Consider the following 27,611-nt stretch of genomic DNA (forward strand, 5'->3'; position numbering starts at 1 on the left):
CATTTATACTTTTCTTGCCGTGCATAAACTTGCTGTTTATGTGCCATGTTTCTATTCAATTAGTCTGAGGGAGGAATCCATGGAAATAGCAGAGGCTTGGCAGAGGTGCGTGCAAGCAGCACAGGCTTTTACACTTATGTTCATTAATGCACACATGATATGCTCGGCTCATCTACACTCAAACTGTTATCTAGTTCATAATTATGATGATGTAATGAAATCTTGGATGTAATGCTTGTAGGGCACCGGTGGATACGGAGCCATCGTTCCTGACCGTATCCCAAAGCAGCACTTCGATGGCCAGGGGAAGTTCTAGTATTTTCACCTTGACAGCAGCAGGAGTTTTACCCAGCGCAGCTGTATCAGGTTATGGAGCCTGGCTGGGCAGTGAGGGGCGAGTCTCAGCTATGTTTGTGCCAGCCAGGGTGTAAGGTGTAATAGCTAAAACAAGTTCAGACTGCTTCTGGAAAAGAGCTGTTGGTGCTTAAATTAGCTGCCAGACCAACTCGCTGGGAGGGAGAGCTGTTACAGACAACACCCAAGGCCAATTTTCCAACCACATGTTTTAAAAAGGCCATGACATTTTCTTCTCAACTGGATCCCTGGTTAATTTTTTTCTCTTGCAGCAAGGAATTTTCTGAGACTAAACCCTGACTTCTTTGGACTGAATATTACCTTAGCTAAGGTATATTTTTAAATGCTAAAACAGAGCAAATGGAGTTCTTTTGTTGGAATATTCCTTGCACGGTCTGTGCTTCTGCACTCACTGCAGAAGGGAAGTTTGCCCTTCACCAGAAATTTGCATTTCATATGATATTACAACACAAGCAAGCAGGCTTAGGAAAGTTAAACAATTTAAACATAAGCAAAATCAACAAAACCAGTTTGCGGGGATATGCAGTTATTAACTATTAACAAGCAGTCGTATACAGTGCCAAAATTATGTACCATCTGACTCGTATTTCAAACAATTATTTTTTTTGTATGGAATCAATTTCCCCACTCAAGAGCTTTCATTAATTCCTCTTCAGTAAAAGAAAGCATCTTAGCAGCTTCAAGGTGCATCTTAAGAAAAAGAAAAGAAAAAGAAAATTAGGAGCAGGAGGTAAAACAGTGTGAATGACCAACACAAAATTCTTGGGATAGCTGAAAGGGGCTTCAGCTCTGTCATTCTGGGGGTTTGTACTATGGGTTTGGATGTTCACTTGTTTAAGCTGAAGCTGCTATTCATATTTTTCTGCAAAAATGTATAGCGTAGGAGTAATGTGATAAAATTTATGCTAAACATTGCAACCTCAGCTCTAGTAAAACGGGACCAATCGCTTTTCTTAGTTCCTTATATTGCTTTAAAAATATCTCAGTTTTAATGAGGCATGGAAAGTACCGAAAAATCTGACAGCTTTAGTGACTGTTAAAGAACACATATAAGAAAACTGCTATATGTTCTTTCAAGCTGATCAATACTTAACTTTAAAGTTATTACAAATCAAATGCATCATTAACATTCAGCATGCTAGCGCTTCTAATACGCATGACTTCATGTTAAACTATTTTAACAAGATAATATAACACCATTAAAACTTAACTGTCAGCATAACTGTGCTACAACCTCACGAGAAATACCTGGAGCTGACCACTGGTAGCTGTGTTGCCGTGTATCGCATCACACAGCTGTGATCCATTTTTGCACATAAACACACCCACACATACATGTGTACATATGTATATGTTTAAAAATCATACTGCAGTTTGAATTTGTATTTTTATTACACAGGATATAGCACATTAAACGGAACACTGAAAGGAACAAACTAAATTTTTTCACTTAAACAAGGCTATTTTCTGTGCAAATAACACAGTTGCTTGGAAAAATGTCATCAAGATCATCAGTGTTTGATGAGAAAACAAGAACTAAATGGTCAGTGTATTTGCACAGAACTACCGAGCAAAAAGGCGCGGCAGCCGGAAAGCCCTGAAGGCTCCCTGGGTTCTGGCTGGTGTCATGGCACAGGTCACAGCGGTGCCACATGTCCCCAGCACCACACCGGAGTATGATCTCTTCACCTATCGTTGTTCAACATGGAAAGGAAAATGTCCCAGCTAAATAGTTTTAATAAAATGGTTACGTTTTGAAGAACAGAAAACAGCCCATGTCTACGAGGAGTCTGTTGTGGGGTGTTTTTACCTATAGACGTTCTGTCAGCTCAAAGTGACAACACAGCCTACTGCCATCCCCCCAGACAGCGTCACACCCGCCAGCTCTGCACACCTCAGACCAGCTTCCCCTTGTGCCTTCTACAACTAAGATTTCCTATGAAATTCTCTCAAGCAGAGAATGGCCTGAAGAGACCAGCTGGAATGTGAGCAACTACTCGCTGCCAGCTGCAGCTCGTCCTGCTACTGATACTTAACACCTTTTGGGCACTTGGTTCCTCTCTCACCCTTGGCGCAGTAGTGTGCCCTCCCCTCCAGGCCAGCTGCCTGCATGGCCACACAAACACTGCAAATGGCCCCTGCCAGGTTTCGCGCATTCATTCAACTGAGGCTCCCATGAAGGCAGCAGCCCTGAGGTCCTTCCTGTGAGTGCCGTTCTCTTTCAGGTTCTTTCGTAGTCTGTTCTGGAAGGACAACTAACAGCATCCTTCTTCTCCAAGTACTAGTTCTTTTGTAAGAAAAGCTAAGTGGCTTTCTCTACTACCTGCAGTTCTGGTACAGTGTTTGTAATTTTTAAAAAATGTATTTAATGAAGTTTCTTGAAGTTCATTTGAGACTATGGTTTTGGTTCACAGTCTAACGGAAATACTGGTCTTTTTTGACACCCCTTTCAGTGAATTCATGTTCCAGAGGACAATGAGCTACCTCACTGGGTTCATTTTGAGCGGGTGCTGTATCTTTTTCATTCTCAAAATGAAGTTGAAGGGCCATAAGGGCCAGCCAAAGGCTAAGCTAGCGCTGTTAAATGAACTGTCAGGATCTTCTCTGCATCCTGTTACTGCCAGAAAAATTCTCTTCAGCTGGAAATGCATGAGCAGCCTGAGTTCCTCTTACTCCAGTTACCCATCCCCCAATGTTGGAGAGGTATTCCAGATTCCAGGGTGTATTTCCATATTGCAATTCCCAGTTCTTAGGATAAGTATGTGTATTTTGTTACATGAAGCTACCACTTCGTACAGAACTATTCTTCCTCTAGGGAGGCTTGACTGCCTCAAAAGCGTTTACAACATGCCTGGTGGTCACTGCAGTGCTCACAGGGTAAATAACGTGGTCTATTTTCTTATCTCAAAGGCTGGCCCTTCTAAGGTGCTTCTGCTCAACAAGTCACCATCCGTGGCTTGTTTCGGCTCTCTTACAGCTTGGGTTTGAGAGTGCAAAAAGAAATGGCGTTAACTCCATCCTGAAATGAATCACATCGGATTCAGCGGAGTAAGCAATTAGAGGTGAACCACACTGATGTTAAGATCCTATCTAGGCGGTTGTGAAGCCTGTAGCCTGCATGTCTTGTGTAGCCTCGGAAGGAGAACTGATGCACCTGATAGCGCACAACCCCAAGTATTTAGTAAGTAAAAGATGCGATGGAACTAGGAAGACCTAAATGCATCAGTAAGTGGAAAACTGATTTGGACAACATCTCTTAGTATACAATCCTCTCACTTTAATTCCTTTTGTGTAAACTCAGAGGTTCTTTCAATTTGTACCATTAAAGCTCATTTGACAGGTCTATGCTGCAATTACATTTTGAGAAAGATAAGGTTTTTACTCACTCCGCAGTGTCTGAGGTTTCTCTGTCCGAGTAAAACAGCCCTCCTTTTTGGGACATCAGTATAGCTTTATCAAATACAATACTTAAATACATTTTCAGCTACATTCTCTCCGAAGTATTAGTCCACTTTTCACTACACCACCTTTCTGTGAAAGCCGTATAGCTAACTGGTCGGTAGGAATTGTCAGCCTGTATCCTACTACCCATCCCCTATTCAGCTTCAGCTGCTAAAGGAACTGGAAGGCAGGAGCCCCTGCCCTCCCTTGTGTGCCCTGAGGGAGAGGAACAGAGGGAGATATGAAACCAACGTAGAATAAATAACTTCCAAAACGAGGCTAGCTGCAAGCGCCCTCTGGATGGGAACACCCATGCAGCCACGTAGATGTCATTACACTGTGTTCAATTCAAAGTATGCGTGATATTCCAGGAATTACAAGAGGATGGAGGTCAACTCCCTTCTTTCAGTCTAGTAAATTCACACCTAGGACTAAGTACTCTTTCATTTTGTCTTTCCTTCTCCCCCCACTTTTTTTCCTTTTGTCGTTATAGCGTCTTTTCTTTTTTTTTTTGTTTCCCCCCTTTTTTGGGGGGGGGAGGGGGAATGGGGTTTTTTTGGTGGTTTTTTTTGGTTTTTTGTTTGTTTGTTTTGGGGGTTTTTTTGTTTTGGGTTTTTTTTTTCCATCTGACATGCAAGGAGAGCTGCACCTGGGCAGAATTGTACATGTACAGAACACCTCAGAATATAAAAAAACCAATGTTGATCGAGAAGGACATGCTTTGAGAACCCAGGAAGAATATAGGTCTAAAATGTAATGGCTCACTCCTGAGGGGCCACGCTGTTCCAGCTGCTGATAAAACAAGCAATATGGGGGGGGAGGGGGGAACTAAACTAACTCACATGCTGCAAGGGCTTCTACTGACAGCACCAAAGGGAGCTGCTGTTACTGCTGAACAGTATTTGTTCTTGAGGAGGCTGTCCGAAGGCTTGTCAGTAGTAACCTTTCACCATGACAGGAGATGTTCCAAGTTAGGAATGAGGTCAAGTCAAAAGACCACCAGCCTTTGCTATAAAGCAAAATATTAGCAGTAGGCACTAATGAAAGTGAGAGCGCTGCTCCCCTGCATTGAGACTTCCCAGTTCTGGGGCTTTAGTTTGCAAGTACCTTAGTGGGCAACAAATGTGTTTAGCTAGAGTGGAATAGAACTGGTCCTTACCTTTTGTCTCTTTAAAATATCAATTAACTGTAACTGCTTTTTAAAACCTGTCATTAGGTCTTCTTTTTGTTTCTGCAGTTTCTTGTTTTCTGTTTTTAATTCTTCAATTGTTTTGAGCTCTTGGTTAGCCACATCCTACCGTGGGAAGAAAAGGAGAAATGTATTATTTATGAAAAGTGGTGCTTTAACCAAAGAAACTTAGCATTACCTAACCAAATGACAAACAGCAGCCACACATGACACTTCTGAAATGAAATAGGATTAATCAAAATATTCCCAAAATATTCAATAAAATGAAAAAAAAAAAAGTAGAAAATCTTAAAAGAGACGTGGCTTGCCCGTGTATGTCTTAGGTGTGTATGTGTACTTCTCCCTTTTTCTAAACACATTAATTTTCTCACAAATGGGGAAAATCAGAAAGGTTATAACTTTTATTCTGTACATTTCTTCTTCCTGCATAGATTGCAATAGCAGTGTCCCAGATAGTCACCAAAGGGCTTGGCAAGTTTGCTTTAAGTTTGTTTTGGGGGACTGTCTGTAAGAGATACGATGCATCCAAAGCTGTCCATCAGCCCTTTGTCTCATTCTAGCGTTACTGAGTGATTACAGACTGGAACTTGTTTTCCCAAGCCACTTACCTTGTTACTTTGCTTCAGTTTATTGAGCTCCACTTTATACCTTTCTGCTTCTTCCAGGGCCCTGTTCAGGCGAACCTCCATTGCACTCTGACTGGTTGCAGCCTGCTTTTGTACACGCTTTAGATTCTCCAATTCCTATTTAAGAAGCAAAGGATAAAACCAAACATTCTAAATAATGGCATTTTAATGACTCCCATCTAGACAACACATTTACAGCAAGGCTGACCCTTGAAAACCGAAGAGCCACACTTCTTTGGCCTGCGGATACTCTGCCTCAAAGACAATTAATTCCACTGTTAAAACACCCCCTTCTCCTTTGAAATCTTGAATAAGAATCTTTCAGATCTTTGTTTTAAACTTCTTTTAGAATAACTTGGAGCTGATCATGTAAGACCACAGCACTGACTGAGAAACCTTGTATGCTCAATCAGAAAAAGAGGAAAAAACCATCAGTACGTCCACTCTGTGGCAGGTTTTGGAAGTGACCAGTATTCCCAGCTGCTTCTTCCCACCTGTTCCTTTTACCCATCTTCCCCAAATGTTACTACATGCAATTACCAACAAGAAGTTACAACAGCCTACTGAAGATAGCTGAGGGTAGTAACTGTTTCATCTAGCTAGCTAACTAGTTCATCAAGTGTTTATGGCAGCAATCAAAACAATTCTCTCTTGTCTCTGATGATAGTATTTCACAGGGCTGTAAGTGGGGAAATGAGAAAAAAGAGACCAAGTTGAGGAACAGAATAATGAGATGAAAGATCAGGGAACATAGATAAAAGACAAAGTAAAAGAAATAAACAATTCTGGCAGAAAGAGCACAACTGTTCATTTGTAAGAAAGAAATAGCCTTTTTTTTAAAACACTCAAATTTTTAGTGATGAGCCCAGAAAGATTCTTTTAACCAAATCAGAGTAGAGAAGGGGGCTTGCTGTTAATTTTTTGCTCTCAGACTACCTTATTTCTGAGTAATTCTTCTATTTGCTCAGCTCCACACCAGCCCTTATGGTGGTTCCTTATGATTTCCACATCACTTATCCAAGAAATACGTACTAATTGACGAGTGTATGCAGCAAAGATGTTACAGTGAAGTTATGACCAGAACAGGTATTTCTGGGGAGCTTTGAATCTTCTCCAAATTGGATGAAGAAAACAGGAGAGTAAGGTGCATCTCATTAATCCTCCCAAATTCTGTCGGTGAATGTGTCTCCTCCAAGAGTTCACAAAACTAAATGTTGCTTCAACATTTTTATTTTGTTGCTAACCTGTCCATCTGATGGATTAAAAAAAGATGGGTGAAAGCCTGGCTAGTCAGGCAGCAGAGCACCCTGGAATGCAAATTCATGTGCTAGAAACTGAGCCCTACATTTCCCAAGAAAACGAGCTGCAGCACGCAAACCTCTTGTCTTGTATCAAGATGATGGAGCTGTGAATAGTGTCAACTAAACGTTTTGTGCTATGTATTTTATTTTGTGTTAATATGAAAAGCTTTGGAATGTAGCCTTTACTCAAAAAAACAGTCTGCATGCAATGCAGATTACATATCAGCTAATCATATCACTTAATGAACGAATTCTAAAAGTTCTTTTCAGGCTTTTTGACACTTACTGTCAAACATAATACCTTATCAAGGACTTTTTTGCAAGTCATCTAGTGAGGGTATATTGTTAAATATATTTGACTCCCAAGTTTTTCATCTGAAAAATGCCTGAAGTAAGTGTTTTACTTTGTAAGTAGGCAAGGTTTCTCCAATTCTTCAATGCTTTAAGTAAAAGCTGGATTCATTTTCTCATATAATGTTCCTCTAAGAGGGGGGAAAAAATTACTATGTTCTAAAACTGCATCCCATTTCAATCTCTGGGTTTTCTCCACTGTGCCAGAATGGCTGAGGCACTTGAGTATCAGTAGGGGAGGTGATACCAGAGAGCTTGTCCACGAGTAACCCTCCCAGCAGCAGGCATAAACAGTGCTTCTATCTTTAGAAAGCTCAGCCACACCTGTCCACCCCCAAAAACAGTTGAGAGATAATATTTGCTTAACATCAAGCCCTTCTTCAAGGGAAATTATAAAATCCCTGCACAAAGCCTTAAAAGGAATAAGAGCACAACTTTACAGTTTCCCTGACTTTTATCAAATGTTAAAGCTAGATTGAATTAACCAGTGAGAGGGAACACAGAAGGAATGTTCTCGTAGACAGGTGGTGAGAAAAAACAGGAGAGGTGATAAAACTGATGAGATCAACTAGATGGAAAAAAAAGAGGAAAGCTGGAAAGAAGAGTATGGAAGTTGCGGGGAGCACCAGAATTCAGCTGCTGCCTGAGATGGGTCTCCCAGCAGAAAGGGTCACAGAGACCAAACACCAGAAGAAGGAAATGTAAAAATAACTAATTACTATGTTTCAGGTAGTTTGTGAGAATCTTTGCCTAGGCACATACAATGTATCACAACTCTTCTATCATTTATGTTGTAACCAAAATAACAACAAAAGCAGTAAAACCCCCAGACTCAGAGGTTACATTTGTGCTGGCTCAACTATACAAAGTAATTTCTCTAGGGTGAAAGTATGAGTCTTGACAGTTTAGCGGCTCGGCACTAAAAACTCAGGCCCATGTTCACAGGTAACTGTTTTTAAACATATGTCTAGAATTAATCTACCACTACGTTAATTCCATAGTGTTGAATAATATTTCATACCTAAAGTATAAAGCAGTTTTCAGATTAAGTCCGTAAGAGATTTAAACAGTTACTGCAAAATGATTTTTAGATGCATGTTTTTGGCAGATATTTTTTTAACACCAGAAAAAATATGCAAAATAACTTCTGAATTAGCAGAGAACCATTCATTACATACACTTGCCTTTTTTGCTGCCTTAGTATTTTAAAAACTATCACTATTTGTCCTGATCATGTCTGATCAGTAACCTTGAGAAACTCTAGAAAACACAACCTGTTAGGAATAATCGGAGCAATGGAGGATGGTAAGCGCAGAGCAAAGATCAGTATGGTAGCTGTACAGCAGAAGTGAATAAAGGTTTTACTACAACAGACATCTCCTCACTCCTGGAATAAACTTTCTAACTGTGACTGTTTACAAGAACCAGCATAGACTAAGGAAATTATGGAAATGGCCATTGCAGACAGCTTTAAGTACAGGTTAAACAAACTTCTGTCCAGGATAGTTTGGACAGAATCTATCCCACCTTGGTTTAAGAGAATGGACTACATGACTTTGTAAATCTTAACCTCATTTACTGCGAGTACTACTCCTCAATATTTTTCCTGACAGAATCAACAACCAAGGTAGTTATTTAAGGGAACTTAAAATTTCCAAGTATCTGCACAAAAAGAACACACAAACTTAAAACATTTTAGTTTTGAAATGCCAGAACTACAGAACGTTAAGATGAAAGCATGCCTATACAAATGTATAGTATGATTTAACAGCAGTATGAGACTTTGTTAGGCTGGGGTGTCCCCAAATTTTTACGTGAAATGTTCTCCTGGTTCTATTACATGTACTACATCATACTATATGTATTACATGACTCTGAAGTCAACCTCTTTAGCTCTAAGTAATTAAAGAAAAACACATGCTGCTCTTAGATCAAGTTCCAAACAAACAACGCTGTGTATGCAGGCCATCTGCTACAGCTAGGCACATATACAGTTTTGCATATGTGGCCTACAACAGGAGCCAGGTTAATTTTGATTGATCCAAATTAGAGTGGCTGGTTTTCAAACCATCCATTTTCAAGAACAAAACCACATCCTTTCCTCTACCTGCAGAAGATGCTAATATAAGATGCAGATGTGGGTTTTTAATGCTCACCAGGTACTATATTTTACAATAAAGCTCCTATTACCAGAAGTAATTTTGAACAATTATAATTAAAACCAGAAAAATAAAGTTCTCCTGTATTTTTCAAGATTCTTTTGTGAATTCGACAGCCGTTTCTGAAAAGGTTGTTTTGCCTCTTGTGGTCTTTTTACACAAGAATTTAATTTTAAAATACAGAAATGTATGATTGTAGAAGCAAAAGAAAACGAATTAGCAAAATACATAATTTCTTCCTTTAGAAAAGGGATTAAATAATTTTAAAATACAGCTTTTAAAACTGGTATCAGATTGAAATGCTAATGGGATCATTGGATACAAATCTAAGGTGCAGAGGATGACTTGATGTGGGTTTTTTCCCCCTTTCATGGGGTAAATGACACTAATATCTGCAATACCTTTTCTAGCGCAGTGACCTCTTGTTGCAACCCTTCATTTTTTTTGTTTGCTTCTTGTGACAGCGTTTTGTACTTTTCAGTCTGAGAATGTTGCATACTGATTGTTCGTTGCAGTCTGCTGTTTTCTTCTTTGGTATCTTTAAGCTGAGATTTTAAATTCTGATTTTCATCATCCTGTTTGACAGCAATGAGCACAAAAACCCCAACTAAATTATGGCAAGAAAGCAGTAGGAGAATGTGATATTAATGTTTTGTAAATAAAAGTCAGTAAAAATATATATATTATAGATACAGAGATAACAGTCTTTAAAAATTATGTTACTTTAAAATGTTTCATGATGGATTTCACAATAACTTTAAGAAAGGAAACTACTCAGCTAAACTAGGAAAACAAAACCCCAATATACCAGGACAATACTTCAAACAAACAGTAACAATTTTCTCATTTAATTTTCTGCAGTTTTTTACTTGGAGCTGTCTTGTAGCAGTATGTAAAACATTTAATTTCTCATAGTTCAAAGGTTTTGAGAACTAACTATCAAAATGTTATAGAATAATATGAATAACAGTGGCACATAGATATTTTGTGACCTTTTTGTGTGAATAGCTAAAGGCACACTTTAGGAAAAATTCTGGGAAAGAGAATATAATTACTGATAAATCAATCCTTTATGTTTTAGGAGATTATCTAGTTTTGACTTAAAAGCAACTAGTGATCCAGGATACATCAAGTATTCAAATTCCAGATTCTTTTAACATCAAGTAAATCCCGCATTAGATTTATGACCTACTGGCAATTACATCCCACATTAAGCATTATAATTTCATGGCTTTTTTCTTTTATAACCTTTTAAACATTATAAGTGAATACTAATTAGGTTATTTCAGAGATACATTTTGCCTTTCGTTTCTTCTAAGAAAAAGAAATCAAGGCACATACAGAAATTAGGTTTCTATGAAAACGGGTCTTTTTGTCCTGTCCTCTCGGCCCTTAGGAATACAGGCTTCTCACCTGGTAAATATATGTGTTTTACCCTCAGTTTCAAGTGACTGCATGCACCTTACAAACTCCCACTTCTTTATATTTGAAACAGATTTATTGCTTCCTTGTAATAAGTGGACTGTGAACAAAACCTAGAATCTATCTCAAGGCTTTGGCAAGATGAAATTTTTGTGATGTTCTGAATGTAATGAAAGTTATTTTCACACCAGAGAAACTAGTACCCAAAATGATAACATTTATATACAGAGTGCTATGGGAGCAGGACAAGAATAGGTACAAGGTTGTCTTCTGCCATCTGCTATAGTAACTGATTTCTGTAGTATTTTTGGCATGGAATGATGAAGTTCAATAGCTACTGACAATATTATATTTGATTTGAAAATGTCTTCAAAATCTAATGTAACAACTTCCTTCTGATCACAGCATAAAAGTACTGAAATGCAGAAGCACCTGTATTGATAAAAATGAAATAAATTACACATATAAAATACCAAAATCTAATTCTTTCTAAAGATTTTCTTCAGCACCTCTCTCAAAGAACTTATTTAATACTATCCTGCTCCTTAACTCTAAATTAAAAGCTTGAGAGAAAACATATAGATGGTTTACCATACATTCTGAATGTCATCCCCACATTTGGGCCTGCGGAACAGGTGAAAACAAACATTCTGAAGTTAAGAGGCCACAACTAATAATTGTGTAAACCAAAAAGTTAGTTCAGAAACCTAGCTTGATTACAAATGCATGAAAAAAAGGTGATCCCTCTGGCAGACACACACAAACTATTTAAGGTTTTACAGCTCAAGAGATGTTTGAGCATCACCTGAAAACATCTTGCTATCACCGCAGACCATAAAATTCAGTTGTAGTACACTCGAACAGTAAAATATCAGTGTAGCTTCACAATGCCTTAACTTCAGTCTGATCTGCCCGAGCATGTAATTCCAAATACAGTCCTCATCGAGTGTCATCTTAAGAATGGAGAAAGCCTAATTTCTGTTTTGATTAAAATATTCCATAAAAGTGGATCGCAGATCAGCTGTTTCCACACTTTGTTCCACCAAGGACACACAAAGCACCTGACTATATTTCTCAAGCTTTTTTATTTCTCATTCTGCTTTAAACATCCCCTTCCTCCCATTGCCCAGGTCTGGGCACCACTCGTATTCTCTCTATCTACCAGCATCTGTATTTGACTGCTAATATTTCCTCCTTTATCTCAGGCTCTGGTAACACTCCTTCCTACAGTGATGGCTAAGGACACTCTGCAGCACCAGTGTCCCTACAGCTGGGGCACATCTTAATTCCCAGTGGTTTTTTTCTGCCTCAAATTCTTTTTCATTAAGTATATTTTGCAAGCTTCTAGCCCAAGACCGCATTTATACAGAAATTACTATCCTTGACTCTAAATTCTTAGGAAATTGCAGGGGGAAGAACCTTAGCTCTTAATATTTGAAAAGGAAAGGTTAAGAGAATTCTGTTGTGATTATTTGCTAAAGAGGAATCTACGCTGTTTCTACAGATAAGAAAATTCAGCTCTTACCTTTTTCCTGCATTCACAGGCTACACTAGCCAGCTCTTCCTGCATAACACGCAACTTTGCTTTAAGAAATCTGATTTGAGCTTCTGCAAAACATAAGAAGTTGTAAATAATATCCACAAGTACTCATTCCATGCAGAAAAGAAGCAAGACTGATGTAAGAAGTCACTTTAATCATCTTGTTTTTAAAAGCACGATACATTGTTTATTAAAGAGAAGTAGGCAAATAAAAACTCAGATTTCTAAATAAATGGTGCGTGTTTCTCATTCTTAGGCAAAGTTTTGCTTAGATTTTTCCTGTTAATGACTGAACTCTACATTTTTAAATGTAAAAGACTTGTAATGCTCAAAATTGGAACTTACTGGAAACTTTTGTCACACTGTGCTATACATTACAGCATTCCTTGAGGCTGAAGTCAAGAAAACTATATTGTAGGGTTTGTCTACTACAATCAATCGGTACCTGCAATTTGTGTAGTTACACCTAAAGTAGTTTTAAACTGCTCACAACAAACAATCAAATGTAGGCTGCAAACCCCCCTAATATGTAAATACCCCTCCCACACAGTAGTCTGTGCTTTTTTAAAGTACACTGCTAACATTATTCAATTACCAGTTTAAAATTAAATTGATTTAACCAGATGTTTTTTTCCAAATGCAGTAATTTCTTGCTCGTGGAGAGCTAAGAAATGTCCTATTACCGTCATGACAAAACGAGCTGTGTGTGAATGGTCTGCTCTTCTACTTCCTATTTCCCATCTTTCCCCCAATCATTCACAAGGAACTCCACCTGAACTGCCACAGGCACAAAGCACAGAAACAGTATGATGATCAAGTTGAGCAACATAGAAATAACCATTATTCACAGTAGGTACAAGAGGAAAAGAATAAAGTGGAGGAGGAGTATCTGGAACTGAATGGGAAGGGAAGGATGGGTACATGTGTTCATTTGCTGTAACAGGAATTCTTGTAATTTCACCCACCTTCCCTTATCAACTGTCAATTGCAGCTTAATTTGTAACTCTGCGGGGACCAATAATTAGGATTTAGGAAAACACCATGAAAAAATAAGATACAGACCAACTTCTTTCCTCCTGTAACATCCTTGCTAGCTTCTGGTAACTAGTGGCTATCCTGAGATGGAGACCATATTGAAGCCATGAAGTTTAATACTCTTCCATGTACTTCTAAACTACTGAGTTGTTTGATTTTCTTTATAAAACATATTGTAGTTTGGTAGTCACAATATCCTATGGCAATGAGTTGAGTAATTTAATTATGCGTTATGTAAAAGAAAAACATTTTGTATAGCTTGCTTTAAATCTAGTTTAACGTGGCACTTACTCGTGTTTGCATTACAGAAAGACAGCTTTACCATTACTGTTTTAATTACAGAATCTTTCATATTGCCCTCAACTGTTTTGTTTTCAAACTGAAGATTCAAATCCAAGTTATTCCACGCTTCTAATCGCTACTGTATACCCTTTCCTGTATCTTTCCTAGTTCTGCTTCCTGGTTTTGAGATGGGGTGTGCAGAACTGTGTCATACTCAAGATGGGGTAGCATCAGTTACAGAATAGAGTAATGATAACAATACAGTATTTTAATTTCTGTTATCTTCTCAGGGATTTCTAACGATCCATTTGTCTTTTTCACTGTGAACAAGCAATCCTTTTTTCCCTGAGGAAAACCCATTTCTGACAGTCAGCAAGGAAGAATAAAAGTACTTAACTATGGGAGGAAACCTACCTGCTCCAACTTCATTTCCAACACTTGGAATAATATCATCTAGACAATCTGGTAAGCCTCCTTTCTCTAGTTTTTCCTCAATTTTGTTTATTGTTTTTGCTAAAGAAAAATCTGTGCAATCCTTCGGTATTGCAACATCAGCAGCACTTTGTACTTCTAGGTTTCTTATTTTTGAACTGAAAAGAAAGCACACCCTAGATATTAAATCTATAATACAAAAAAATTTTACAAAAATACAGCACGTCTGCTATTTTTAAGGGCGGGCAGAATTATTTACCTAATGCATCTTCATTGCTCACATTCATCTGAATTATGCATTGATGGCAATTTCTCATTTTCTTTAAGATACTTTACCATATTCCACATAAACAGTTAGAAGACTGTACATATTATAATGTAGATGGCAGAGAAACTAGTACCATTTTCTACTGAGAAGATTTTGGCATGGTCTTCTCATCCAACAACTTTGTAACTAAATCAGAGGAAAAGAAAGAAACAGAGGAATCTTCTCTTGGCTTTAGCTACTATCGACCGCCTTAAATTCTGCTGGTTTTCTCCCCTGTACATTAACTTCTAGAACTCTGTCCTCTCCAGTTATACTCCTACCTTACTACAATTTCTGTGTCATTATGCCTGGCCTAGGAAACCTCATTGATCCTAGAAGCTGCATACCAAAGTTTTCATAAAACCAAAACACAAGGTATGTGACACGTGCTACATAGGGTATCTCCTCAGCTTTCTGTTACAAAAAGGTGACATTGGTTCCCACAGGATCTGAAGCTCCTAAGTTCTTATTCCAATATATCCTCATCCCAATGCAGCCTCCAAACTCCTCCTTAGCTGCAAACTTTCTCCCACAGCTTTGGGTTCACCCTGCAGGTATTGTATCTGTACAATTCCGCTTCTAAACCTCACGATGTGGTGCCAGCATGACAGCCTCCCCTGAACTGCCCAAGGGAGGTCCCAAGTGTCCACAAGTGACTTCCAAATCCTGCAAGACAACCTTGGCCTGTGTCAGTACCATGTTCTGCCATCTTGCAGACAATTTTCATCCTATTCTGGTATTTGTTCATACCTTGTGGCAGTTTTATTTTGCTCCCAGGATTTTATACATTTCTCTACTATTTCCTTTTGCCCAGGTGTCCATTTCTTGCTTTTACAACCTTGAATATGCTACCTACACAGCCAAAGCTATTCAGCCTGAAATCCCTGAAAGCTGTGGTACTACTGCCGACTCTCTCTTGGCCTGTGAGCCCAAGATTCACCAAAACAGAGAAGGCCCTCGAGGGCCTCATGTTTCCCATGACAAGTCTGATCACAGCTCAGCCTGCACCACCAAGGTGTGCCCTCTCAGGCTGCCTCAGATGATGTATTTCCCACATGTGTGCTCATTAGGCATCCTTTCACCAAGGGAGTTAACAGAGTGTAGCTGTCAGCCTTGAGAAGTGCTTAAGCAGAAAGCAACAGTTTCATTGTTGTAATATTAATCACATGTGCTCACTAATAATTTTTGGTGCTCTGTGCAAGTGAACAGATTGCTACATGGCGGAGCTGACTGAGGAGGACCAGAAGTTTGATACATTTATTTATACAAATATATGTAAGTGTAGAAGCATATATGAATAAAAAAACCCTGATAAACAAAAATAGCAACTACAATATTTAATTACAGAGACAGATGTGTACAATATACCTTGAAGTGGTTCTTTTTCCCTTACTTCCAGAGTACGGTCTGTTCTGAGCCATGGGCACGGAAGCACATTTCTTCTTGTTTGCTAGCTACAAGATTTTTTCAGAAAGTAGTGATTTATTTTTTTAATTAGTTAGGAATTACTTTTTTCTAGTATTTTTTGTGGTTTGGTTTTTTTCTTTTTCATATATTCAGACTCAAGAATACTTTTCAAATATGCTTTTGAAACTTTTAAAAGCACAGTTTTTCAGTTTTACTTGCACTTGTCTTTATCTTGCAACTTTTATGTCCATATGCCCAAGTTATAATACACCCAACAGTCATTTGCTTGTGAGAGTTTTTGCACACATACTCATAATAAATTCATGCATAAGCAAGGCTCTCAGCTATTATCAAGATATTAACTATTGGACTGTCAACAGAGTGCATTTCTTTGAAAAATCATACCTTCAACAACATGCTGTGTTTATGCATTATTTTAATCTTATAAATTCCCTGTAGAAGGAAGATCTAACAATATTTTTGTTACTTTCACCCAAATAAATGTTGTTAAAATTTAGAAGGGGTTCTACTGTATCCTGATAAATAGCTGAAGACAGTATTTTGGAAGTTTTAGCTCACCTCCTAAAAGAATCAATGTAATTGTAATTAGAGACAATTGAGTTTGTTCCTGATCAGTCTCCTTTTTCCATTATATTCCCTTCCTGTACTCAGTTATTTTGACTACTTATTTATTATTACACCTAGAAAACAGTAGTAGTACTGCCTTTAGTATTATACTGGTGGTGGAGTAAAGGGGAGAAAGGAAGAAATTACTTATGTTCTAATATTACACTAGGAATTCTTAATTTGATGTTCAAAACAGTGAACACTTCTGTTAATGCTTTACAGAAGATGAAACTTAGAACACAACAATGAAACATGACAGAGATCCACTTCACCACCAGTGGCACTGAGAAACCCTGGTAACACTGTCCTTGTAGCACTGCTCTGAACATCATTTCCTTCTGGCTTCCCACCAGTGCAAGTCCCCAGCGTAGCACAACCTCAAACCCAGAAGTAATAATGTGGAAATTATATCAGAAGAGAAATTAACTAGGACAGCTTTGACTTCGGTACCTTGGCATGTGAGTATGTAAGAGATGAAACTTCAGGGCAGAGTGGATCTCTGCAGGAAAAACAAACAAACAAAAATTTGCTGAACATGTGTACCAAAATAAACATTTTCCAAAGCAAATTCAACCCCGCTGTCAGAATCGGGAGAATAATGTTTTCTATGTCTAGAATAAACAATATAGCTAAGGTGGGAACATGTACTAAGTTCAGTCATAAATTCAGTCTAATTCTCTGTCTTTCCATTCTACCTCATTTGCTATCTAAATCACCTGGTGAGCCTAGCGTATCTAATACAACAGTTTACTTATGTACCAGAATCTGAATCTTGTCTTTCACAATTCAGGCGATTGTGGCAACTACTGGCTTATTAGATCAATGATTCCCTGCACCAGGGAGTACTTAGCCAGTATGCACGGTCTTACCAGCTTCAACAAGGGAGACTAACAATCCATTACCAAAGATCACCGACAGCTCAGCAGTTAATACATCTACTTGAGACACAAATTCCTGATTTAATGCAAAGAAAATGAAGATATAAACCACCGTCCCCTACAGTCTAAGAGGGGCTCAGGTTGACTGTTGTCAAGTTAATTGACAGGGTCTGTCAAGTGAACATGAGGTGGGAGCAATTTATAAATTAAGCCTCACAGAATTTTCTCTGAAATAAATATTACAAATATTGTATCCATTTTACAGATGAAAAAGGAATAAAAAGGAAGCCTTCTTATCTGCTTATTTGGCTGAAAACCATACTTCTTAGTGACTGAACTTCAGGTTAAATGATTATTTTTTAAACCTGCTGGAAACAAGCCGAAAGTTTTAGCATGCTGTATACTATCCAGGTCAAGTTTCTTGTCACATGTATAATGTTTTTGCTTTCAGAATGAGTTATGGTTTTTACCACCCTTTGTAATTTTTTACTTCAATTAAAATACTGGCTTATGAAAGATTTGGAATAAAATTTAAATTTCAGGCACATCAAGTCACTTCAATTTTTTTGCCCAGCTCATTTGAGCAAATGCTGAGATCTTGCCTTTAAAAATTTCACAGACATCCATTCATCAAGAATTATCTGCACAAAGCTCCATGTTTTATTAATCCCCAAAAAAAAACCAACCCTGGAGAAATCATCTGTGTGTGGTTGGCAACAGACTTCAAGAATAGGGTGATTAGTTTTTGTCTGTTTACCCTATTTTCCTCAAGCTTCCTCCCTATTGGCTAGCTTTAGGAATACGCAGAAGGTGAGGATTTGCTGCCACAGAAATAGCAGTTACATGTTATTCTGGAAAATATGAAAGTACAACACACTCTATACTCAAGAAAACAACAATGTTCTTTCCATCAATAGACTAATTTGTTCCTAGTATATCTGTTGTCTCAGGACCTTCTTTAAAACAAACAAACAAAGCAAAACAAATGAAAGAAAAACCTCACTGTTCACTAAATTCCTCAAACTTGTTTAACCTTAATGGTTTCTTTCCTCTTCCCCGTACATGACAACCCATTTTTAAAACCTCATAATACGGTTCTATAGTTGTTTGGTAAGTGAAATTAATGTGCAAATCCTGAAAAGGTATACAAATAAGTAGCTATTGTGGCAACACTGAAACAGAAGCTAATGTTTAACAATTCCATCTCTGCATGTAAACACGAGATGCATGTGCATGAGCAAACCCTTTGTGTTTGCTAATCCTATTCAAAGCCTATAGCATGCTTGCCCATGCGCGTAGGGTTCCCATCGCCATAAGCGGGCAACGCTCTGAAGAGTGAAAGTGTAAACAAAAGCTGATTTCAATGTGGTGTCACTGGAGCTGCTTTGTCTCTATGCAATTCAAGTTTCTCTGCAAAAATGATGCTATAAAACCTCCAGAACAACTTATTGAAAAATATGCACTGACTTGCAGAGTGACTTAAATATTTGTTGCCTTTTTTTTCACTTTGTTTACTCATTTTTTTTCTTAACCTGTCTCCCCCCCCGCCCCCCCGACGTTAGCTCTTTCTATCTTCAGTTTCTCCCCTTCTTTCCAGTTGCTTTAGTGTTCATTCTCCTTAAAGGAGTCAATGGAAACTTCAGGTGGATATTTCAAAAATATCTCAAGTGCTTCCTTTAGATTTGACCTGTCTGCTTGCACAATTTAGAAATATTTTTTTAATTAAATATTAAGTACTTGAAACTAATCTAATTGAATGGCCTCAGTGTTCACTCATGGATAATCAGTATGCCTAATTCCTAGCACACATTTCTAATGTTTTTCACTACAGCATGGGATTTCAATTCTTCTTTCACATAAATGTTTACCAGAACAGAGACTGTGGTTGTTTTAAGATGTTTTAGTTTATGTAGGTAACTGGTAGATGGGCTGCTACTCTGATACGCTAATTGCCAATATTTTTTTAAATTCTTCCAGCACTCCCATTTATTTCAAATGCATATTGTCAAAGCTATTAACTCCCTTTGGGGGGCTGAATCCTCCGATCACATTACTTCATAAAACAGCCCTGTAACTCAACTCCAGTTTGAAGTTCTTAAAAATCTTCTGTCTACTGTTCAATAACTAACTAACAGAACATAAAAGTAGATGCAGAATTTGTTTGCAAGTCATGATTATACTGATAACACATGGAGTTTGTTTTTTTCCCTCTCTACAACTGACAGATATGGCTTCAAAATAGCTCAGGAATAATTTTAACTATAGTAGCAAACTTGCTGGTGTAGCCAGGCTTCTCTCACAGACTTGCTGTCACACCTTTTTGGGTACTGAAAAACCCTTTTATGTCCATAAAACTCCCTCACTTTTTGTTTTCACTTTTGCTCTGCACACAAGTAATTGTTTGATCATCTCTAGCAGACTCTCATATATACTATTTCAAAACACTTTCCCAACTGCAGCTTAACATCTGAAGTACCTTGTAAATCCAGCCTTGTAGCTTTGTTATCCAGATTAGCGACATGATAAATTTAGGAACCTAGGGGATCAGGTCCTTGATAAACTGTGAGTTAGTCTTAAATTCACCCAATTGCTGTAAATAATGTCCCTGAACAACTAAGTGAACATGGCCATGTATCTACTCCAGAGCTAACAGGTTTGAACACACAGGCCAAAATGCACAGCTGTACGTATGTCCATACAGGCTAAAGGTATGTGGGACCCAGAAGTGTAATGACGCCCAAGTTCCAGAGGGTGGCAGCTGAATGTTTTCTCAGTCTCAGGGTTTTGTGTGTATATTTTTTGGCATCAAGCACTTCCTGTCCCAGGAACATTTAGGCCGAATTAAATGTGAACTAGAATCTATTTCTTCGCTTTGTCAGCCCAGCTGGTTAAAAAACATCTACTGCTGAGTGTCTGCTGTTTTGTACTGCAAAGAAACTTGTTACCTTACCTTGCTTTTTTTACCGACGTCAGCACTACTTAGCATCCTAGATAGAACATTTCAGCAAAATTAAGACTTCCTTGAAATAACAAGGAACGCCACTGACTTAGTATCAATTGTTTCAAATAACATAAAAAAAAATTTAGACTCCACCAGTCTAGCATGCTGCAAAGATAAGATAAAACAGGAGCATGACTAGGGCGCAGGTTAGGTGTGCAGGGCCAGTGTGAAAGATTCACCACAAACTACGTGCAGCAGTTGTAAAGCACATACCTCTCTCTATTGTCTTCACATGATGTAGTCTGTACTGTAACTGGTCTAGATAGTATCTCCTGTTGGGCTTTCTTTATTAAAAAAAAAAAAAAAAAAGTACTCAATTTTGGGGGAATATAACCCATTAAAGATTAGTTATATATTTGTAAACCACAGATCACAACTACAGTCTACTATGGAAAAGAATGGAAACTATAGTCCACTGTGGAAAAGAATTTCTCAAACATAGGAAAAGATGGGTAAAAAATAAAATGCTATTACTATCCCCCAACATTTATTTCCGTTCCACAAAATGTAGTTGCCCTTGGCCCATAGAACTTTTGCATAGCTTAACATCATCTGAGATGCTGCTACCCTCCCTCCTTTTTCTCTGAAATATAGAGGTAGCAAATGCACAGCAGGTGGGACAATTCTTCAATTTTCCATACTGTGCAATAAGCCTTAAAAATAAACCTTTATTATACATAACCATAATATATATATTATATATAAATATAAAACCATAACTGGACACTGATATGTTGTATATATGAACAATTCAGTCTGAATGCTGAGATAGTTTCTATGTTGCTAAATTGCACTTATAAAGTGTAATCCAGAACAAAATGCAGATGTCCTGGTTTGTGTTTGGGTTTTTTTGTTTGTTTGTTTGTTTTTTGACTTAGATTGGTTTTCTTTTGTTGTTAAATGTATATCTGTGCAATCTGGTAGTGCCATGTAGTATATTAAGTGTCCTAAGAATGTTTGATCTTCTGTTGTATTTAGAGAAGGTGGGGGGGAGTGCGGGGAGGGAAGTGGTTGTTGCTGCTTTTTAAAGGAAAGGGACTAGATGCTATTTTGGCCACTTCATCTGCTTCTGTTCAATGCCAAGCAGTTAGCCTCAGCTTGTCACAGCTCAAGAGAAGAGTGTTTTCACAGGACGTAAAAAGGAAGTTTCAACAGTAGGAAAAGTGCATACAAGTATGGCTTTCCAGAAGACTTAATAATTTGCTTTTTAAGCCTTATTTATTTAGGTGAGTGCATTTACACTGAATATATGCAGAACACCTTCTCCAAACTGTTTTGGGTATAAACCACATCTCTCCTGTTCCCTTTTTAAAATTTGTCCAATTTTCATAGAAAAGACTTGACTTGTATCAGGTACACAGCCACACCAATGTCAGAAGCTACTACTGACAAACAGGAACTTTTCCTGTTTTAAGAAAGCTGCCTTCTTATTAACTACGTATTTTCTATTTATGTTGCTTATTCTTTGTATTTCTTTCAGCTTGAACAATGTACATCTTGCTTCACTAGGATGTTATTGGAACAGTGTCTGGTTTTCAATTACTAATGGTTTTTTTAGCATATAAGACATAAACCACATACAGATACTTTTCTTAAACAACTAAACAAGTTTTATGTGGTTTTATGTATATATCTGCAAAAATGCTCTATGCATCTGTGTGAACATCTACCTGCCTGATTAAATTTATATAAAAATTATTTTTGGGTGTGTTTTTAGTAGAAGTTTAAGGTTCTGAAAAAAGGAAACCAAAAGGTTAGATTGCATTTGAAACCAAAATACTTTTACTTGTCATGGTCTAAGTAATTTCTTTTGAAACTTGACCCTGTGTGCATGTGAATCAAGGCTAAATTATGTAACAGTCTGCAGAACCTACTCACCATTACTTCTTCAGCCTGACGCACCAGTTTTTCTGTTTTTGTTTCTAATTCTGCATTCAGTCGCCTGAAAAAGTAAGAAAGCTTGTCACTGAGTTTTTGAAAGTTTTAATAGAAATAAGTGTAAGCATGACAGGATCTCTGCCTGAACTAAGTAACATTTTAGTAACTCCTGCCAAGGAACAGTGAAGCATACTTCAGGGTATGAGCAAAGTTATGTTTCAACCATTTCCTGGGTTTCTGTCAAATCAATAGTAATAAAGTACCTACACCCATCAAACAGTAAGGTTTGGACTGTAATTCTGAGGTAAAGGGTGGCCTTGTTTTTGGCCGTGTCCTTGCTTAACACACCTCTTCCATCTTTATTTCCTCATCGGTTTCTGTTAACGTGGTCCCTACCTGAAGCATGCTTAGCAGCAAGCACTGAGGAAGGAGTCATGTATGTTTATGTTATCATCACATAACTAAAATGTGTTGTTATACCTATATACAGGTTAAAATACGCTTGTGTTCTCGCACGCTTCGCTGTATGGCTTTCCGTGTGGCATGGCTCCCTGTCCACCCCCCCACCCCGCCATGGGCCCAGAACCGACAGGTAACAGAGCAAGTGCTTTTAAATGTGCTTTCACCGCATTTGTCACAACCTTTAGCGCTTTTAGGCTTTTTTGTTTTTTAAGAGGCTCAAGCACTTGGGTAGTCATAACGTCAAGGCAGCGCTAGGGCTTTAGCGGCAGGGCGGAGGCGCCGGGCGGTGGGCGGGGAGCGAGGCCTAGCGCGGCGCAGGGCGGGAAGGCGGCTCCGCGGCGGGGCGCGGGGAGAGCGGCGCGTGCGGGGCGCCCGTGTGCTCCGGGGGAACTCGCCCAGGGACTGGGATACAGGGGATTAACCGCAACCTCCTCAGGGCGGCCAGCGGGGTGAGGCTGAGGTGACAGGGCCTGGCCGCCGCCCCGGCCGCCTCCTTACTTGTACTCCTCCTCCCGGGCCAGCAAACCGGCGCTGACGAGGCCGGGCCCCGTGGCGGCGGGCGGCAGGGGGCCGCCGGGCGGCCTCCGCACCTGCAGCGAGAAGGAGTTGGTGGGGGGGGCGGGCACGGCGCGGCCACGCTGCCCCCGCTCACCTTCCCGTGCCCCAGCCGCCGCCTTACCGCGGGCAGGCCCCTGCCCCGCCGGGCCCCGCCGCCGCCGCCGCCGGCCGCCGCCATTTTGTTCACGCGGAGGCTGCTGCGTGGCGTCTCCTTCGCCAGGGCAACGGCAGCGGCGGGGGCGTCTCTGCTCCGTCCCCTCCTCCGCCCCGGGGCCCGGGGACGCTCCCCTGCGGCCGCCGCACGTAGCCCTGGCCGGGCCAGGAGGGCAGGGGCAGGGGCAGCCACCCGCTGCGGGGTGGCGGGGGGCTGGAGCGCTCGGCCCCCCCGTGCCAGGGTGCCACCACCTCGGCGCCCGGTGGCAGCCACTGTCTGAGGGCCTGGGGACCTGGGGACGGGACCCCGAGCAGAGGCTGGGGATCAGCTGGCTCCGGGCATGGCGCAGGGCCACCATGGGTTCAGGTGAGGGGCAAGCGATGAGGTCTGAGCTGGCATTACACTTATTATTGCAATAAATATTTATTACAGCCCTTCCGTTGGAGCCTTCGGCCTTGCCACGTCGTGTGCTGCCACCACCCCTTCACTTCAGCGTATTAAACTCCCTTTGCAGTGCTATGGCAGGAGTTCCGCCTATGTACCACTCTCCTGCCGTCATCTTTCTGCATTCGCTGTTCCCGGTTTTCCATGATTGCGGTCTGTTTTTAGCCTTGCCCTCTGCCACGCGTTTGAATCTCTCCATTATTTTTGTCCCTCACCCCCACACTGTTTGATTTTGCTGCGTTTCTCCTTCCCCATCACCTACAAACCCGTTCCCCTTCACATCTGTCGCTCCCGCTCCCCTGCTCATTCACACTGTTCCCAAGTTTCCGACGGCTACTGCCCCACCGCACACCCCACGTCCCGTGGGGTCGTAGGTCGCTGGGTATATAGCATGAATAATACAGTTCTATACCCTGAGTTACATGGCCTGTATATGATTTTAGCAAAAAGATTTGCACAGGGGAAATCGGAAGGGCTTAGCTGACTGGAAGTAGAAGGTCCGTGCGTAGTTGAAGGATTTCTGCAGAAGTATTAGTTGCAAAACAAGAAATGCTTGGAGGAGATTAACTTTGAGCACTGAGACATGCAGTGTAACGGGATAAATGGAGGTGAAATGAAAGACAGGACAAATGTGATTAGTGGAAGGCAAAAAATAGAAATATCAACATAGAAAATGAAAGTGCTTAACAGTAATGTTGATACCTATTGATATGTATAATGATGAAACATATTGACACATGGGGGGAAAGAGCAAGCCTGTGAAAAAAGTTATGGAGATTTTGAAAAAAACTCAGAAAAGAAGTCAGTCCATGATAATAATTTTTGATATTTTTTTTTTACTAATAAAAATACTAAGAGGTTAATGGTGGCCTTTCAAAAAAAGATATGCAGAATTGAATACCATCAGTTATACTTTTGATTTGGAGAAGCAAGAAAGGGTGAGGTCAACAGCAGAAACAAAACCTCCGCAGGGGGAAAGACGGGTTTTGTTAAGAAATATTTTGTAGATTCCATGAGATATTAAGGTGTCATAACCACAGTGAGGCTTTAGAAGCCTCTCTAGTGAGTTTTAGTGAGGTTCTGAAAGATTCCAAGACAAACAGAGGAGTCAGAGAAGGGAAACAAGGTTGGCAGGATGACAGCTACAAGAAGAAATGTGCTCTTTCTAAACAGCAAATTCCACCCCCACCTCCCCGAAGAAAATTACTATTTCTTTTTTCAGAACTAAAATATCATATTAGTAATATTCCTACTGTTTTTAAAGTTCCCATCCAATATAGCTATAAAATCATAACACCTTAAAAATGCTGCAAGTATTAGCTAGAGGATCTCTGCTTGTTAGATACTGAGGCAACAAAATCACTGGTTGAGATTAGAGAGATTAGAGCCACTGGTTTTCTAGCCAGCTTTTAGTTAAGTCTTAATAAACAAAAGAGGGGTAATTTATTATATCATAAATGATTAAGTATGTTAACAAACATGGTGATGCAAGGTCCTTTTTGTTTAGACCCCTCTGGGAATAACAACGTACATATATATCAGGATTGCAGATTTGCACAGTTTTTCTAAGATCCACAACATGATTTATTTAATATGACTTATGCTATTGAAATACTGTCTCAACTGAATTTAAAATTCAACTACCTATATTTGAAATAATATTAAAAGATTAGTATGTTTAAATAAGTATTTCTTAGTGAACTTTAAAGTATTTCTCCAGAGATGTAGAAAACAGAAATAAGAGATTTTGTTACATTCTTGATTCCTTGCTCCATTAAGGTTTTATCACTTTAAAGTTGACCTGTGACCTTCACAGTTGTGGTTAATTCTCTAATACATAGTAACTATGAGAGGGTAGAGAATAGGCTTAGATTAGAGATGGCAACCAATAGTGAGATACGTGAGGAGCCAGGAAAATTTATCTCAGTATTTATCTGGAAAAAAACAACCCAACATTTGAAAGCATAGCATTGATATGGTATAAAATTTAGCCAACATCATTTGTTAGCACGTTCCCATTTTCCATTTAATCATTTTTTAGAAGTTGATGTAAACGTTGTGACTATAAAATCAAAATGTTTTTGTCATTTTGAAATTAAGTGTACATCAGATTAGTTGCAGATTTCAAACAGATCAGTGTTTGCCATCACAGTGAGCTGTACTTGGGACCTATTGCTTGGGACCTCCACGATTAGCATAGTACATCATCATTCTGTATTTTCCAAGTGTTTCAATTTTTCTTTGTTTTTTGAAGGATTGTAAGATCCCAGAATTAAATGGCTCTAACAGAAATGTTAGATTCAAAATTAAGTGGTTCACTACATTGCCACTGTTGCTTTTCCAGCAAAGGAGGAGGTAGATCACAGAACAAAATACCTCAATCGATATAGCTGGTAGGAGTGCTTCAGGACAGAAGGGTGTGCATAGCTGGTATGGTGTTAGAACAGTGTATTGCAGAAGACCACTGAGGATCAATATACAGTGTTTACCTTTGAGTAGACCGAAGAACTGTGTTATTTAATTGTTATCTATGGCCTTATTCCTTCTGCAGGCCCAAATTTTGTGATACCCTTTTCCTCCTCCAATAAAAATATAAAAGCATGAGATTTTTATATTAAGCTATTATCTTTACACTTTTAGACACATTTTTTATTCATGATAATCTTCTTATTGGCTTAGAGATTCATTATACAGAATTTTCCATGTTTCCCATAAAAGTTGTGCTATTTAGTAGAGACCTAGAATATCAACAACAGTCAAAATTGTAAAGGCCAGGATTTCACTTTATATTACATTAATTGTCAGAAACTAAGGAACAATAGTGGTTTAGGACAACATTTTCTTCCATAAAAATAATTGCAAATGTATCAGACCAAACAGGTAACAGCTGATACCCTTGCTCAAGTTTTCGCTTTTTTCTTTTATGCAACCCGTTGTAAACAAATAAATAGTATCAGATATATACAACAATGTGTACAATTTTTAGACCAAGAATCATGCTAAGGGTTAGACGTTGTCTTTGATATGTGGTAGAGCTAAATTAAATTAAGCTTATATATATGAGAGAGGCCTGAGATAAAATATTACCTCTGTTGATTCCACCTCTTGAAGGCGAAGTCTTTTACAGGACTTGCTGCTGCCTGCTGTACCTCCATCGTAGGAGGGGTGCTTCCCTGAGGCATTATAACACAAAGTGTGTCATTTCCTTGTAAGCTAGTTTATTTGACCAGAACAGTCTGTAGTGCTTAGATTACCCTGCTCCAGGTTAAGTGGTCATGGGGAGACTGTTTACTGCAGCACATATACACTCTTAGGTCTGAACGCTGGTACTTTCTCAGTCAACACCCGTGGTTTTAGGCACGAGAATCCAAAGCAATCCAATCCACGCTTGAAGGAGATCTGTGTTACCACCAGGGCTGCCTCCGACACAGCAGCGTGCCACGCAGTGCTGCCATATCTCATGGTCCATGTCACATAAACTGCCGTTCACACCATGCCTCTTATCGGTGTGCTTCACAAGCAGGGCATGCACAGGGAGCCTCACGCCGAGCAAAAACCACAGCCTGTGCAGGCTGAACCCAGTCATAAGGAAGTAAACCAGAGACAGCCTAACTGCAGCACTTGCAGATGAAGGCAGAGAATTTAAAGCTAGCAAGCAGTTGTTTGTTTGTTTACTTATTTATTCTAAGTGTGCCAGACAGGATGTCACAGTTACCTCCAAAGCATATCACTGAAACCTGAG

The 27,611-nt window shown here is 39.3% G+C and overlaps 1 protein-coding gene across 5 annotated transcripts; it reads right to left on the reverse strand.

The window, feature by feature from the left end:
• Positions 1–837: 837 nt before the first annotated feature.
• Positions 838–27,611, reverse strand: TEX9 (testis expressed 9). 5 transcript variants are annotated; one of them, XM_056346495.1, is made up of 12 exons: positions 23,393–23,572; positions 23,212–23,303; positions 22,252–22,315; positions 20,587–20,657; positions 16,945–16,993; positions 15,829–15,914; positions 14,136–14,311; positions 12,390–12,472; positions 9,844–10,017; positions 5,614–5,748; positions 4,976–5,110; positions 838–1,065 (listed from the first exon to the last, which is right to left on the reverse strand). In XM_056346495.1, exons 1-12 carry the CDS (start codon positions 23,447–23,449, stop codon positions 991–993), a joined length of 1,197 nt encoding a protein of 398 aa, XP_056202470.1. In that variant the 5' UTR covers positions 23,450–23,572; the 3' UTR covers positions 838–990. The 5 variants fall into 5 exon arrangements, with proteins under 5 accessions (XP_056202470.1, XP_056202471.1, XP_056202469.1 ...); XM_056346496.1 differs by lacking the exons at positions 23,212–23,303; positions 23,393–23,572 and adding an exon at positions 26,957–27,611; XM_056346494.1 differs by having other exon boundaries at positions 23,212–23,862.

This window comes from Falco biarmicus, chromosome 7 (assembly GCF_023638135.1).
Source record: "Falco biarmicus isolate bFalBia1 chromosome 7, bFalBia1.pri, whole genome shotgun sequence".
Taxonomy (NCBI): Eukaryota; Metazoa; Chordata; class Aves; order Falconiformes; family Falconidae; genus Falco; species Falco biarmicus.

Bases quoted from the DNA above. Each gene is read 5' to 3' on its own strand.
- TEX9 (XM_056346494.1), bottom strand. From the start codon at position 23,783: ATGGTGGCCCTGCGCCATGCCCGGAGCCAGCTGATCCCCAGCCTCTGC. The intron at 22,316-23,211 runs GTAAGGAGGCGG...TTACTTTTTCAG, and splicing joins GCCCGGGAGGAGGAGTACAA to GCGACTGAATGCAGAATTAG. The intron at 12,473-14,135 runs GTAGGTTTCCTC...TATGTTTTGCAG, and splicing joins TGGAAATGAAGTTGGAGCAG to AAGCTCAAATCAGATTTCTT.